At 36.8% G+C, this 17,537-nt stretch overlaps 1 protein-coding gene across 2 annotated transcripts in view; it reads left to right on the plus strand.

The window, feature by feature from the left end:
- The window catches only part of FES (FES proto-oncogene, tyrosine kinase), a 1,834,337-nt gene that overhangs the window by 653,590 nt on the left and 1,163,210 nt on the right, over window positions 1-17,537 (plus strand). For both annotated transcript variants that reach the window (XM_044078263.1, XM_044078264.1), the window contains exon 4: window positions 132-305. In XM_044078263.1, coding sequence (XP_043934198.1) covers window positions 132-305 — 174 coding nt within the window. The remainder of the gene's footprint in view (window positions 1-131; window positions 306-17,537) is intronic.

Below are 17,537 nucleotides of genomic sequence, written 5' to 3' on the forward strand. Positions count from 1 at the left end.
ATATAACTCAGTAAAAATGTCAGTTAAAGTGAAAGTGCAAATTGCTTGATGATAGAAATAAAAGAACTTTATATATTTTTTCTTAATATTTTTTTTTTTTTTTTTTAATTTTTTCTTTTATTTGTTGCCAGTCATGGTCAGCAGTGGTAAGTCAAACAGAAAATCTGAGTCGGATTTTACGGAAGAGATCTGAAGATCTGAACTCAGGACCTCTAAATAAATTAACCCTGCTAATTCGGGACAAGCAGCAGCTGAAGAAAGCATACAGTGAACAATGGCAACAGCTGCAGCACGAGGTCACAAAGGTAGGGCACAAAGGCTATGAATGTGTACGTTTTTACATTTGTTTTGTCACACAGGTAACTCCTAGAATATACTAAGAATGCTTAAGGCTTACTGTAATGCTGTACTAGTATATCGGTTGTACAGTGATAAAAGCTCGTAATTTTTAGCTGGGAAGTGCTTTTTCTTTCTGTTGATCTTAGTGGTTTTTAATAGTTTGAAATTAATACATAGTCCTTATTTTACTGGTCTGTCAATCTCCACCTAATGAAAAAGTGAATTGAATCCTTTGCAAATACAATGGCACATGAACTGTGTCATTCTTGAAAGGTCTGATTGCAGCTCCTGGTTTATTACTTTGTCATGTTGTGTGGGAAAATGGAAAACTAAATTGTTATGTAGTGATTTAGCCAGATTAATGCTTTTGAAAGGTGTGATTTTTAACTCCTTGGGTCCTGTTTGTATTAGTTTGTGTTTAGCTCATTGTATCATCCATTACTGTTAAAAATCCATATGCGTCGTGTGTGAAGTGTAGAAGTAGAAATGTAGTGGATATGTTGTCAGTAGAAAGGGGAAATATGCCACATTCACATGAAAATGATATATATTATAAATTTACAGATAAATGTAATTGCTGCTAAAGTGACTTTCTTCTTGAAGCAAGTAGTTTTCAGCATCCCACTGCTGGCACTGTGTACAGTGATTTGGATTTTGCAACATTTCTAACCGATTGTTATTTATGTGATGCAGAATGTGGTTGATTGTGGTTTTTATGTTGGAAAAAATGTCAAAAATCAACATTGTTAGAAGTGCAATAGGTAGAGCACTCACCTCTAGTGCAGAAGGCTGTTGGTTCAAGTCCTGCATTTTGCTCACACTGCAGTGGAGCATAAGGGGTTCTGCACTCCTGAGTCTGTCATCCTTTGTTAAAGTGAGGCCCCATGTGCCTGAGTTGTTGGTAGCTCAAGTAGATGTAAAAGATCCCACAGCACCTATCGAAACAAGTAAGGGAAATTCCCCTATGCTCTGGCCAGATTTCCCCTAGTAATATAAATAACACCTCTGATCTCTCCTAAAAAGAGACCATTAGCCTAGTGGGACTAACCCGATCAACAGAGGAAACATAAAAATGGTTTTCTCTGTAAGGGAATGAACTGGTTAATACATAGTGACCATTAAAATGGTAATATAAAATATGCATTTGTCAAACATGATGCCTCCTAAATAACTTGAAACATGACCTGTCAGGACTGCTTGAGTCACTTTTCAACTGTAGCCTCAAAACAGGCTTTCTACTGTGAGAGTGGAGGACTGCAATGGTTATCCCATTTCACAAAGGTGGCCCATCAACCTACCCAAGAAACTGCAGGCTTAGTCTGACTAGTTCATAAGTTCATAGGTTCATAGGTTGGTACTAGGCTATTGGCCCTGGGGCGTATACAAGCCTAGCCATAACAATTCCCTGGCTATTTCTTCCCACAGTATTTACTTCCCTAGACCCCTGTCTAGCAGGGCAACTGACGTGATCCCCGGGGTGAATTTCCTATCTCCCATCCAATCATCAAGGTTCCTTTTGAAGAGGGCCAAAGAAGCGCTCTGCTTGACATGTATGGGCAGTCTATTCCAGAGTCTGGGGAGCCTCTGGGTCAGGAACCTATCCCTCCAGCATGTTTTGTTCATTGTGATGACAAGGTGTAGATCCCTGGAGTGTGTGTCTCTGAGGGATTGGGATTTCTTTAAGTGTAGCATGTCCAACAGCTCTGGATTTGACAAGGCCTTGTATGTTAAGCAGAGATTGCCTCTGAGTAGACGATATGTGACAGAGTATAGGTGGAGTTTTTTTAGGCAGTCAGTATAGGGCATCTGCTTTAGGCCTGTGATTCTTTTAATGAGGTATTTCTGCAGCCTTTCCAGTTGTTGCAGATGTCTTGAGAGGTACATACCAAATGGGGCATTGTATTTTATAATGGGTCTAATGAGGGATGAGTACAGTGGGACAATGACTTCCTGTTTTCTGGATGAAAAGCCCTTCATGATGAAGTGTGCCACATAGAAGGATTTTCTGACTGTTGTGGCAATGTGGTTATTGAAGGTAAGACCACTGTCCACCTGTGTCCCTAAGTCTCTTATCACACTTTTGGTGTTTAGTGTACTGCCACCTATGTGGTAGTTCATGGGTACATGTTTTTTCCCAAAGGGGATAACTGTACATTTCTTGGCTTTGAGCTTGAGCCCATGGCTCTGGCACCAAGCATCTGTTTCTGTAAGGCCCTTTTGTAGGATATCCACATAATTTGGGGATTCAATAATGGCTCCCAGTTTGCAGTCATCTGCGAACTTTGTTAGCCAGAGTCCCTTAGTGTTGGCCTGTACTTCAGAGAAGTAGATGCCAAACAAAAACGGTCCCAGGACTGTACCCTGAGGTACTCCACTTGTCACTTGTCTGGAGCTGGATTTGGAGCTGGCTACTTTTACAGTGTGGGTTCTGTCAGTAAGCCAGTTGGCAACCCATCGTGTGATGTAGGGATAAATGCTCAGCTTAGTAAGTTTATCTATGATTCCAGAGTGGGAGATGGTGTTGAAGGCCTTGGTGAGGTCCAGATAGGCTGTGTGGACCACCTTACCATTGTCCACAGCTCTGAAGACTGATTTGAAGAAGTCAGTCAGGTTCAGGAGAAAAGATCGGCCCTTCACGAACCCAAACTGCATGGGGTCCATTGTTTGAAGGTTGACAATGTCTTTGTTTATAAGCTCCATGATAATGCATTCCATGGCCATGCAGATCAGGCTCGTCAAACTGTTGGGGCGGTAGTTCCTGGGATCCACGGTGGATCCCCCCTTGTTGAGTGGGATAACTGTAGCTGTGTACCACTCAGTGGGCATGAAGTCTGAGGTGAGGCTATGTTTAAACATGACTCTTAGGTCAGGTGCCAGTTCATTTTGTAGTTCATGTAGTACACAGCCTGGGATGTCGTCTGGCCCCATGGATGCTGTATTCTTAGCTTTGGAGAGTGCATTTTTTACCTGTGTGGCTGTTATTACCAGTGTTTGGCAATCTTTCGGTATTGAGATGGGCCCTTTAGAGGGTGAGAGGGGGGGGTGAAGTTTTCACTGAATCGATCTGCCAGGATATTGGCAATATCCTTGGGATCAGTATATTTAATGCCATTCTGTTGTAGCTCAGAGCAGATCTAGGATTGCCATTTAGATTTTTGACATAGCTATAGAATGCCTTGTGGTTGTCTTTGGAATCTTTGGCAATTTTATTTTCATAACTAGCTTTGGAGGATTTTATGAGAGATCTCAACTTCTTACTGAGGCTGGTAAGGGAGTGTTTTGCATCCTGGGATTTTCCTCTTTTCTGCAACAGTTTCTTCCTTTTGTTGTAAAGTTTGCTTATGGCAAGGGACCACCAGATTGGCTTATTTTTTTTAGAGGAGAGTGTCTTGGTTCTATTGGGGATGGCACGATTCATGCACAAGTGGATGTGCTCATACAGTGCCTTAGTGTAGGATTCAGCAGTCGAACTTTCAGTTCCCGTCTGCATGGGTGTCATGAAGTTTGTCACTTCTGACTTGAGTAGCATGAAGTTGACTTTGGAGAAGTTTTTTAAGGAGGTTTCCTTACTGGGGGGCGGGGGTGGGATGTGGATGTCAAGGGTGATTAGCTTATGGTCAGACCTGACCAACAAGGGGGTGACCATAGGTGTGGAGCTTCAATATCCCATGTTAGTAACCACCAGGTCTAGGATATTGGAGCCCCTGGTGGGACTAGGGATTAGTTGATCCAGGGCGTTGGAATTTATGAATTCCAAGAACCGTTGGGCAAAGGTGATGGTACACGAGTAGTTTTCCCAGTTAATGGCAGTGGAGTTGAAATCACCCAGTATTAGGGTGTTTGGTTGTATATTAATATTTTCTAGTATAATGGTAATATGCAAAGCCATGGAACCAATTATCATAAAAATTATCATCAAAGACATAGGCAACCATCACATACTTGACCCAAAACAATTCAGCTTTGTCAAGGGGAAGGTCATGTCTCATCATAGAATATAATACCCCCTTTGATATGTACCTAAGCAGAAAAAGGCAGCAACTGAACATCCACACAGGTTCCTTACAGAAAGAACAAAGAGAACAAACACAAAGTCATACACTGATCATCTCAAATCTCTGTCTGTTTACTCGGTATCATACAGACTTCTGAGAAGTGATCTTTGCCTGGCATACAGGGATTCCCTGGACCCTATTTTGATTAAACTTTGCACATCTGCAAAACAAGCAGTATCAGAACTACTAGATTAAAAGACCTAAATTTTGCTTGTAACATCAGTGGACATGTTGGAGAGACAGATATGTTTCTCAGAGAATTCCCATGCTCTGGAACAGGTTCCTGATACATGTGAAGTAGGGTTCCTTCCTATCTCTTTTTAAATGCAATTTGGACCAGTGGATGGGTAATTGGAAATTCACTCCTGCTCTGGCTCCTATGTTTCTGATGGACATAGGCAGTCATTAAATCACCACCTATGTAAATCAAATTTGAGAGTCACATTTGGGTTGCATGTCTAGCCTTCTAAGGTCCCTAGTAGTCATTAGCGTAGTATACACATATGACACTATTGAATATTCTAGGAAGACCTGCATGTGCCCTTTTTGTTTCAGCCACAGAGAGTGATTAAATAAGTTGCTTTTGTGAACATGTAAAAATTTCTTTAGCTAAAGTATCCTCCTATAATCATTCTCTTTATCAGTCCAACTTAGGTTCATAGGTAGGTACTAGGCTATCTGCCCGAGGGCATTTATAAGCCTAGCCAGAGTGTGTCAGCTTTTGCCGCCCCATTGATTAATTAACTGAGCCTCTGTCAAGAAGAGTCAATGAAGTGATCCCAAGGGTATATTTTCTGTTACCCATCCACTCGTCAAGGTTTCCCTTCAAGAGTGTTAGTGAGGGGCTCTGCCTAATGTAGTTAGGAATTTTGTTCCAAAGCATGGGGAGTCTCTGTGACAGGAATCTATCTCTCCAGCATGTTCTATTTATTGTTGTGGTGAGGTTTAGCTCACTAGAGTGAGTGGCTCGCAGTGACATGGATTTCTTTAGGTGGAGCATGTCCATCAATTCTGAGTTAGACATGGCTTTGTAAGTCAAGCAGAGATCACCTCTGAGTAAAGGATATGCCACTGAGTACAGACAGAGTTTTTCCAGTTGGGCTGCGTAGGACATATGTTTGAGGCCAGTAATCCTCTTGGTGAGGTACTTTTGTGGTCTTTCCAGCTGTTGGAAGTGTCTTGTGAGGTACATCCCAAATGGGGCATTGTGCTCTATGATGGGTCTGATGAGTGACGAGTAGAGGGGCACTATAACCTCTTTATTTCTAGATGTGAACCCTTTAGTAATTAGATGGGCAACATAGAAGGATTTCCTAACTACTATGGCAATATTATTGTCAAAGGAGAGATTACTATCTACCTGGGTCCCCAGATCTCTGATTACCTCTTCTGTATTAAGGGGGCTGCCACCTATGTGGTAATTCATGGGTATTTTGTTTTTTCCCAAATGGGATAACTATGCATTTTTTGGCATTTAGCTTGATACCATGACTTTGACACCAGGTGTTCGTCTCAGTAAGGCCCTTTTGGTGAACGTACGTGTCGGCCAGAGAGTCCGTTATGGCTCCCAGTTTGCAGTCATCAGTGAACTTGGTTAGCCATAGTCCTACTGTGTTTGCCTGTACTTCTGAGAAGTATATGCCGAACAGTAGGGGTCCCAGGACCGAGCCTTGTGGGACACCACTTGTGACTGGTTTAGAGTCGGACCTGGAGCCCGCTATTCTTACTGTGTGAGTTCTGTCTTTAAGCCAGTTGGCAACCCATCTCATGATGTAGGGGTTTATGTTCAGGCTGGTGAGTTTTTCTATAATTCCCGAGTGAGGAATGATGTCAAAAGCCTTGGTGAGGTCAAGGTAGGCTGTGTGAACCACCTTCCCCTCATCTATGGCATTGGTGACTGTCTCGAAGAAGTCAACCAGGTTTAGTAGGCATGATCTGCCCTTAACAAAGCCGAAATGGGTCGGGTCAAGTGTTTGGAGGTTCCCAGTGTCTTTGTTAATGAGTTCCATGATGATGTGTTCCATAGCCTTGCAGACCAGGCTAGTCAGGCTTATAGGGTGATAGTTACCAGGGTCAGTTGTGGCCCCTCCTTTGTGGAGCAGAATAACCGTTGCTGTTTGCCATTCTATGGGCATCTAGCCTGTGGAGAGGCTGAGGTTGAACAGTGTGTTTAGGTGGGGGGTTAGTTTGTTCTGTAGTTCATGCAAGATTCAGCCTGGGACATCATCTGGCCCCATTGACGCTGTACTTTTGGTTTTCAAAAGGGCTATTTTCACCTGTGCATCTGTAATTTCTGGGACACTACATTTTTCCGGTATTGTTGTGGGCCCTTTTGGGGGTAAGAGCGGCGTGAAGTTTGCACTGAATCTATCTACCAGGATGTTGGCAATATCAGTATGTTCAGCATATTTTGTGCTATTTTGCACTAGCTCAGAGCATATTTGTGAGTTGCCACTTAGATTCTTGACATAGCTAAAGAAGGCTTTGTGGTTATCGTTCGAGTCCTTGGCTATTTTTCTTTCAAAGTTAGCCTTGGATGACTTTATGAGGGATGTTAGTTTCTTACTGATACTGATCAGGGATGTCTTTCCTTCTTGGGATTTGCTTTTTTTCTGAACTAGTTTCCTCCTTCTATTGTATAGCCCATTTATGGCAGGGGTCCACTGGACTGGTTTCCTTCTCTTAGGGGAGGGAGTCTTGGTTTTGCTAGGGATGGTACGATCCATGCATTCTTGTAGGTGCTCATAGAGTGCATTTGTAAAGGTTCCTGCATCTTGGACACTGTTATCCTTTAGCGTGGGGGCTGTGAAACTTACCACCTCTGTCTTAAGTAAGGTGAAGTTTGCTATAGAAAAATTTTTTCACTGTGGTTTCCTTGTCAAGTTTACTGATCTGCTGACACATCAGTGACAACAAAGCTAAACTTGTCCCTGCACATTAAGTCTGCAGCCCCAGAATCTCAAGAGGATCATCGTCCCATTGTGAGGGGAAGGATGAAGACCTACAAACACATTATATAGGCAAATTCCCAAAGAAAAAATGATGAGATTTCAGGCAAAACCAAGGAAGATAAAAGGTACAGAAATGGCAGTAAAAACAGCTAAGCCATGCATTGTGTACTACAAAGCAGTGTAATGATTGTTTTATCATGAGTACAGTGTACTCTGGTATGGTATGAAGAGACATTGTGATTAAGGATTAGTCATCATTGAAGGTACAAACTGAACGGTAAAACATTACATATAGTTTGTTAGACTGATATATATTTTTGTTTTGTTTTATATGAGAGATGTATTGTTTTGTTTTTTCAGTATATAAAGGTCATATTTTAAGAGGGTATTTTACTTTTTGAATTTCTGAGTGTGGGAAAAAGACCATCTTATTTTAAATAAGAATGTAACAAATCTTCATCTTAACATGGCATTCTTTTCTTGTGACACCACAGTAATTCCACATCTTAAGCCACATATCCCCATATACAGTATTGTGCTGTACTACATGAACCATAGGGATGGTGTAATCAGTTGATATGTATAAATTGCCATATTGTGTAATTCCAGCTTGGTATATTTTTTTACCAATTTACCTAATTATCTCTTTATTCATTGTAAAATATATAATGCAGTGTAGAAACTATAAAATGAAATAAAGTAAATATAATCAGTGATGAAAAGTGAAGATTGTATAGTGCTGCTGTGTGCTTAGCATTAATGAAGTTATCTGACAAAATAGCTAAGCCCGAGTAATGTTTAATTAAACATATACGGTACCTGAAATGGATGAAACAGAGAAGGAGGAGGAGGCAGATGAAGGGGAATATTCGGTATCATGTTTTTCAGTGGTAGAAAGTAAAACAGAGATTATCAGTGATGATTCATAGGATGAAGAACCTACAGAGTAACTTGTTGAATGTCTTGGATCATTTTCATTGGGTGAGTCGACAGCATTGCTGGATTTCTTTAAAATATATCCAGTGTAGACTGCACAGTTTGCTTTTCTTTTTACTAATAATTTTCCCATAGCAAGCAAGTGCATCTTGGATCAGTGGTCAGCTTTAGAAAAGTTCTCTACATAAGATCCATTTTTTCAAAAATGTACACTGTTTATTACAATGGCATATTATTTTGCCATTTGCTTTGCTGATGATTGTTTTGGTGGGGGCAGCTTCTTCTTCTGCTTGTCTTTCTTCTTTCTCTCTATCTTTCTGTGAATTTGCATCCAGTTCTGCAAATCCCTCATTGGATCATTCTACTGCCACAGTCTCTGCCAACTACTCAGCATCATTACTTTCAGTTTCTTTCTCCTAGTCTTTTGCTACCTGCACTGTAGCATCACCAAGTACTTTATCACATCCTTTTCATGTGTTAGCATACTTTTAAAGGAGTTTCTCCTATTGTCCATTCATGCACTGGCATGTCACCTTCTCCCATGTTGCTGCAGCTTTGTTCTTTGTGCAGTGAAGAGTGCATTGCTTCCAAAATTCTCTTAGCATTTTGTCACTTTCAGTAGCAGCAATAGCCTAAGTGAAGGTATTATGTAAGTAATGTGGATCTGAAAGTTGCATTATCACCCTGGACGATCAATTGAATAAGTGAAGTGCTGTTGAGCAAAAGGTAGATTACATTAAAATTGGGGCTTATGTGTCCAAGGCATGGCTGGTTTTTGTAACATTAACCAAAAGCAAGAAAATCTTAAATGGAATATCTGTTTTGAAGATAGGACTAATAAACTAGTGAAATAAATCAGTTTAGGGGTCAGTCTTCAAACAAATCACACATACTTTTTTTATTATGGCTATAGAACATTGGCAATGTATGCTTACTGACATTCTTAAAAGCCATTAGGTTCTCTGAGTGATATGTCATAAAGGTTTTATCTTGAAGACAGTGACACTTCCTCTCAGGAGTAATCAATTGGATCTTAAATGATTTGAATCCTAGCCTGGTTTTCACTTTCTTGTGGATACATGTGTGACGCCCATGTCCTGGCCCAGCAATCAAGGAGCCTCAATCCTCACCACTAACACGAGAGTGCGTGTCATATATGAGGAAAGGATAACAAATACAAACAGTAAAGTGCAATTTCCCTTATTTTGTTATCACTGATCTCAAGTTTAAGCCAGGTCTCGGTGATAAGAACTATGTCAGGAGAATATAGTGAAAGGGTAGCATTTAGTTCTTGTATTTTATTTAGGATTCTTTTAGATTTAGGTTTATTATAAGCAGGTCAGTTCATTTCCTGGGGAAGTTTAGTACATTTTGTGGTTTGGTGGTGGGTGTAGTAGGGTTTTTTGCAAGGCCAGGGTTAGGGTGTATGTCTCCACTAAGGATAAGTTGGGATATTGTGAGGAAAATAAATTTTAGGTATCTGGATATGATTTTGTCATACTGCAGGGCGGTATGTGGGTAAGAGAGTTGTGGAAGTAATCTCAAATTGGCTAGATCTGGGGTTGAGGTTTTAATGATAGTTGGGGATATGGAGAATAGTGTGGGTTTTGCTTGAGACAAGTTAGATAATGGTGGAGAATGAGGTTGTGGTATAATCTGGAGGTTAGTGCAGTAGGAAGTTATGTGAGCCATAAAAGTAAGAGTTAGGATAATTGTGCAGTGTAAGGATAACATTTCACTCTTTGTAAGGTTTACTTGAGTAGTAGCAAAGGGGAAAGTGTGGTGTGTCTTATAGTTTGAAGTGAGTTAGGGGAAGGTGTAACAGGAGGAAATGAATTTAAAAGTTGCAATTAGATAGGGGAGTTTAGCTATTGAGTATTAGCAGAGTAGGAGATGTAAATTATTAGATAGGTAGTGTGGAGAGATTCAGGGTTGTGATTGGATGATTGAGAGGAAGGGGACTGGTTTGCTTGAAAAAAATGTAGGAATAGTGAGGATGGGTGGGAATTGGGGGTAAGGTAGCGGAGTGAACCAAGAGTAGTGAGACGAATGGAGTGGGCTGGAACAAAATGCAACAGAAAGGAGAAAAAGCAATCAGTGAAGCAATAAGTAATAGCAGAAAGGAGAGCTATCATTGTACTTTTAATTATGGAAAACAGCCAGTAGAATATTTGTATAAAGAGTTGGAGTATTATACCAGGGTAAGCCAATTGAACTAAAAGACTACCAGTTTATTTTGTGCTGTAGAACAACATATACGGAGACCCTAGAGATTCGAAGAGTGGAGGACAAGACAGGCTACAGGGGTTTTAGGTTCAGTGATGTGCTTTCAGCCTTACACATTTAGGATAGTAACAGAAAAAGAAGACTATAAACATACACTAGCAGCCCAAGGTTTGTAACTACACTGTATTTCACTTGGTTTAGAATGTGTGATGGGTTTTGCTTATGGAGTGGTCAAGTTCTGTGTTGGAAGGTTTGGCTGCTGAGTCAGTCTGCTGAAATGAAAAAAAAGGAAAGGACACTAGCTAACAGGGAGATTTGTAAGTTGTAAGGTTACAGAAACAGGAAGGAGATAGACTGTGAGTAAGGTGGCTGCAAGTATAAAAAATATATATTAGGAGAGGGGTGGGCAAGCTGCAGTTAGGAAGAGAGTGAGACTAGTAGGTCATCAAAAGTGGAAGTGTAAGAAGAAAAGCAGTAACAAACAGAAAGCAAAAACAGACAATTAGTACATTATGTATGCATCAAATTACAGTACCTCACTTATACAATCAGACAAGGCAGGTTATATGGTCATAAAAATGCAATGAAACACAGTCTAATTCTATAATCACACATTAGTTATTCAGGGAAACAGATAAATAACTACTTGAATCAATCTTTGTTGAATGGTGGAATAGTTGCCACTCTTCGATACAAATAGCTAGTTATAGTAATAAATATCACTGCCAGTACACAATGATTAGTAATCTATAAGCCGATACTATGTCCCATTCTGTAACACACTGAAACAAAGTAGAAGTTATGGGCAGCAATTTTTAGATGGCAATCTATACAGAGATATTAATATAAGCCCCACGCTGTAACACACTTGAAATCCCACTAGCAGTTTTAGAAGGCAGGTGATACAAGGAATGCAAATGAAATTAATACTGGTGACCAGAACGCATTCCTAATGGTGCTATAAGATGTGCCCATAACCAGAACACAAACTCCTGAGCAATTGGTGAGCAAACACCTTAAGCTCACTTTTAATTGTACAGCTGGGTACACGAATCTGTTAAAATCCCCAGAAGATTTATGATGATAAGTACCTCATTAGCTGGAGAGCCACAGTAACAGCTTTATGAAGAAAATGTTTTAGAAAGCCCATAAAAACATGCAAAGTTATTGCTGTGGCTTTAGCACATCACTGAGACTCAAACACTGTGTGCAAATGGTAAGTGGGGTAGGAAAAGATGGCATGTATCCCTGGTCGATCCCTTATGTGCCCAAGGAATGATGGGAGGAATAAGTGAAAGTAACTGCACAGAGAATGGGAGCAGTAAGCCTTAATTGTCCATACCGATGTTCCATTCTCTTGCTGTTGTCTTTCACATTTTCTTATCAGGACTGCAAGATCATTCACTTTTTGATTGCTAAGTGTTTTCAGTGATAAGCACTGCAACTTTAAGAGAATCACAAAATTTTGTAAAACGTTTTATAAGCAAAATGCAGTCTGCTGTGGCCAGTTCAACAAGTCTCTGATTAAGCTAAGAGCCTTCCAGAGAAGAAATGCACTAGATGAAAACTGGATTTACCCAAGACACCCAAACACTGTCTGCAACTCAGACAGCCACAAGGATGGGTCACCTGCAGCAGTGTAGCTAGTTGATATTATCATATGGCAGCCAACATTTTTAATGTGGGTATTACCACACATTGAACACCCATCATTCTTTGACAAACTCAAGCTTCTTTTTTTTCCTCAAAAATGTTTTATTTTTCAGATACAGTTGAATAAATTCCATAGTATTTGTATATAACATCTTAAATAACTATGTACACTATTTACATCAGCCTGACACTATAACAGAGCTCAATATATACAATTACTTTATAGGTATAACAATCAAGTTATCAGAGTGTATCTGTTTAGCAATTGTAAAGTGTCAATCAATGATAAGACTTATGTCCATGGATTGTTAATAAATGGCTTAGGATGAATCCTTAATTCTTTAATTTTGATTTTCAACAATGCTGTGGTCTTCAGTAGGCTGTAGAAGACTTCCAAAGTCGGTATAGTGTTTGTATTCCATCTTATTGTTATACACTTCCTTGAGATTGCAAGTATTGTCCATATGAGATACATATTTGACTCATTCAAATGAGGACCTTCATACACATTTAATAATACTAGAGCTTTAGATAAGTTAAATGATTCATTAAATAAAGCTTGTAAAAAGTTTTTAATACCATTCCAAAATGGCTTAATTTTAACACAGTCGAAAAAAATGTGATTCCAATCTGCACGGTGTATTTGCTCACACCTCCAACATATTCCATTTGTGGAAAAATTAATTTTAGTAATTCCATCTGGAGTTAAGAATCCTCTGTGCAAGCATTTCCAATTAAAAACTTTCCAGTATTGTGTAAAGGATGTATGTTTTATTAATAATAAAATACTTTAATTAATTTCTTCAGTTAGCTGTAATGAGTGTCCATTTGTTATATAATTCCAATATGAGGATTTGGGTGTTGTTTTATAATTTATCAATATCTTGTACAATTTCAAAATACTATTTCCCATGTCATAATCATTATATATGATTTCATATAGGTATTTCGTAAGTTTAGGTGTTTCTTTAAATGAAGAATTACTAATTATTCTGCATAAATCTTGCAAATATGTCAGAATGCTTTGCATAGTTAGCCAGTCTTGTTGCAGACTTTTGTATATCGTTTCTATTGTTTGCATATCCAGAACTTTTAGTTCTTTGATACATTGAAACCAACAAACAAATCCTTTCTGTTCCCAGGAATTAATTATTTCTCTGTATATTTTATGTGGATAGCTCTTTGTAACTATGAATGGTGTTAAAAGAGCAAACCAGATTTTTAAATCTATATTTGCATTAATCATTTTCCTAAATGAGTCAATGTAATAATTAATCATATGAGTTTTAGTGGGCTTGGTTAAGTTATATTGCATAATAATACATAATATGTGCCATGGCAAATTGTTTTTATCTGTTATTTGAATTTTATTTTGTAAATCAAATGAATTTATTGATATTACAGTTAGTAATTCTTTTCAATTTGCAGAATAATTTGGACTTATCCAATCTGAGATTGTTTCAGATATTGATGCTTTTATATATGTTTCTATATCAGGATAATTTAATTCTCCCTGTTTCCATGGTCTGATGTGATCTATTAAAGCTATTTTGTTTATTTTGGGAACCCATGTTAATATTATTTTGTTCCACTTTTCCACAGATAATTTAATTCTGTTGATGACATTATTGTAGTTTTTTGAGACTAATTCATTATTATCCTTGCGTAGCTCAATTCCTAGATATTTTAAGGTAAATTCTTGTTTCCCTATAATGTGATTCCCCTCCGTCTGCAATTCTTTTTTTTATTTAAAAATACAAATTTTGATTTTTGATTTATTGAAATGAAATTCCTGAAGTCCTGTAAAATCTGTCAATTAAAATATCTAATTCTTCTAATGTCTCTTTTGTATTGGATAATGTTAATACTATGTCATCAGTAAAGAGCATTACTTTATAATTCTGTTGTTCATAAACATATACTCCTTTGATTTTTGTTTTGTTACATATTGAATCTGCCAATATTTCAGTAGCCAAAGCAAATAGAACTGGTGACATGGGACATCCTTGTTTAGTACCCTTTGTTATATGTATAGATTCAGAGGTGAATGGACCTAGCTTAACATACGCTAAATTATTTGTATATATATATATATATATATATATATATATATATATATATATATATATATATATATATTCTTTAGTAGATGAACAAAGGAAAGAGGAAATTCAAATAACACCAGAATTTTGAATAAACAGTCCCAATTTAGGGAATCAAAGGCTTTCTCTATATCTAAGCCAATTATGAGTGTTTCTTTATTTTCTTTATTAACATAATCTATAAGAGAAATTATCCTTTTAATATTGTCATGTGTGTGTCTATGATATATAAATCCAAGTTGATCATTATTTATTGTTTTGGACAGTGGTGTTTTCATTCTGTTAGTTAATATTGTCATAGATATCTTATAGTCATTATTTAATAGTGATACAGGTCTATATGAGGTACAGAGGTTTGGGGATTTATTTTCCTTTAGGATTGGTGTGATTAAGGAATATCTCGAAGAAGGTGGTATTAAAGCTTGTGACTGAATTTCTAATAGAGTTTTATGGAAGAAGGATAGTATCTTTGAGGGAAAAAGTTTATATATTTCCATAATTATGCCATGTATACCTGGAGCTTTATTAGTGTTATCCTCTTTTATTGTATCTGTCATTTCTTTGTAGGATATGGGTGCTTGCAGATCTAATTTTAATTTTTCTGGTATTTTTTTAAAATTAGAACATTTTACATCCAGATTTAATTGATCTATATGTATATTTTCTTTTTGGAAATGTTCCATATAGTGATTTCTATAGGCATCAAGACTGTCACCTATATCTGAGACATTTTCCCTTTCTATTCATGGAAGATACTTTTAATGTTCTTAGCTTTTGATTGTATTTTGATTCTTGTGGATAAATTATATAGATATTTGGGAGAAGTGACCAAGGTATTTATTTTTAATTTTTCTAAAGCTAAACTAGTTTTATGTGTTAGAAGTTTGTTGTATTTATTGTTAAATACTTCTACTTTCTTTTTCATCACCAAATGATTTTGACTTTTTTTTCAGCTTTTACTGACAAAAGTTTGGATTGTAGAGCTAATAATTCAGAATCCCATTCTCTGATTTTTTTATAACAAGTTAGGGTTTAACATATATGTAAGCTTGTAATGAGTCCCATATCATTATTTTATTTATCTCTGTGGTGTAATTAATATCTAAGAAGAGCTGTAATTCAGATAATAACCAGAGTTTGAACTCTTTAATTTTAGTTATATATGCTGGAATTCTGGAGTTAAAGATTAATGGTTTGTACCCATTTTGAAGTTTTAGTATCAAAGAATTGTGGTCTGAAAAGGGGCAGGGAGGGATTGAGAAATTAATGATTTTAGAGTGTAAGTCATGGGCAGCAAATATTTTATCTATTCTAGTTTTGGTACCAAATCTATGATCTTGATGGGAAAACAACAAAGATTTATCTTCTTTAAATTTGAAAGTATCTACAAGAGGAAATGATTCTACCCACTTGTTTAAAGCTTTTGATGCAGCAGATGTACGCAGCGGTCTTTTATTTGTAGTTTCAGAAATATCAAATATACAGTTAAAATCTCCTCCTAATATTAAGTTGCCTTTATAATTATTGGAAATTAAATCCAAGTGTTTTTAACAGTTCCTGATTCAATGCCTGAGAACCAGTATAGATTGGCTAGGGTCCATATTCTGTTATTATAGTTAACTTACTAATGCCATAAGGGCTTCTTTATCTTCATACTTATAAATTATTTTTGGGTTATCACATTTGTTTTCCATAAAATTGTTACCCCTTTTGTTTTTGTCTTATAAGTGGATTGTGCCAATATCATATATTCCTTAGGATTCTGTTTATAATTGTCATTTGTTCTGAAATGAGTTTCTTGAAGGAAGGCAATTTGTGCTTTGTTCAGTTTTAAATATTTCAGAAGATTTGATCTCTTGCTAGGATTGTTTAAGCCATTGGTATTTAAAGATAATAAAGTTAAATCCATCTTAGGTTATTTAGACTATGTATTTTTTGTTTTATTGTGACTATTAAACATTTTCCTCTGATAACTATTAAGTATATGTTTGAGCTTTTAAAGGAAATTATCAGTTTTATACTTTGAGTGTTCACCAATAAAGTAATGTTTTGGTCAGGCATACTAAAAATGCTTTTTGTGAAATAAATTTAAATTAATAAATGTTAACAAAACTAAGATCTGCAGTAGCCATGGAATGAAAATCATTCCTAATCTTATGGATAAATATAAGTCCATCAGATTATCACTCATACCTTAACAATCCAGAACATCTGAGCTCCATAAATTGAATTATCATATGGAGAATATTTGTAATAGGAATAAGCAATATTTATATTATTTTGAACAGACATTGTACTGTTGTAGATTAGACAGAATTCTAATACAATATAAATGTCTACTTATTGTATAAGCAATTAATATTTACATGAAAGATAGATGACAAGCAATTCTGTCATAGTAAAGTAGGATGTATTGTATATAAAGCCTCAATAAAAGATTATAGCACACCGTTATTTAACATATTCACCCTTATTGATGAAGTCTTTCAAAACTTATTACTTAATAAAAATAGATGGTAATAATATTTATACCTGATGTTTATAATACAATGTATTTTACTGGATATATCAGAAGTTATATTTCATTGTTTGCCAGCATTTAAGTAATCACTTTGTTTGTTGCTAACTTACTTAAAGTATCAAGTTTGTTTTATGTAAACATTGATGAAAGTTAGTGCATTTTAATTATCAGTGCATGCCTCTTCCCCCCATTTCCTACACATAAGGATTTTCATATCTGTCATTTCTTATTATAAAATGAGTGAAATTTTAGGTTAAAAACAACAAATTCACTTATTGTAATTAATGATTACAAGTTCCTTTTCCATATTCATAAATTGCCATTTTATGGCTTATACTGAACATTTTTAGATTTAAATGACAACATTTTATTTTGTTTAATCAGCAAAGGTTAAACTGAGTGATTATTGTCAATTTAATACTATTTGTCCAGAATGTGATCGCTACATTCTGTGACATTCCTAGTTCAGACTTCCATTGTTTCCCTTGAACAATTTTGTCAGTTTGATGTCATGTATAAAATAGTAGTTACCTTGGTAGCAGCTTAAGTATTATGTTTATAAAACATTAGTTACCTTGGTAACAGCTTAAGTAGTATGTGTGGTCAAGATGTGTTATAAAACCACAATTCAAGTTAAAGAAATATATGACTTGTTTACTTATATGAGAAAATACTGTGGTGGTGGTGGTGCTGCGGTAGCGTTGTCACCTCACAGTTAGATGTTGCCCGTTCGATTCTCAGTTAGAGCGTCTTC

This window comes from Protopterus annectens, chromosome 7.part0, assembly GCF_019279795.1.
Source record: "Protopterus annectens isolate FY-2018-M chromosome 7.part0, PAN1.0, whole genome shotgun sequence".
Taxonomy (NCBI): domain Eukaryota; kingdom Metazoa; phylum Chordata; order Ceratodontiformes; family Protopteridae; genus Protopterus; species Protopterus annectens.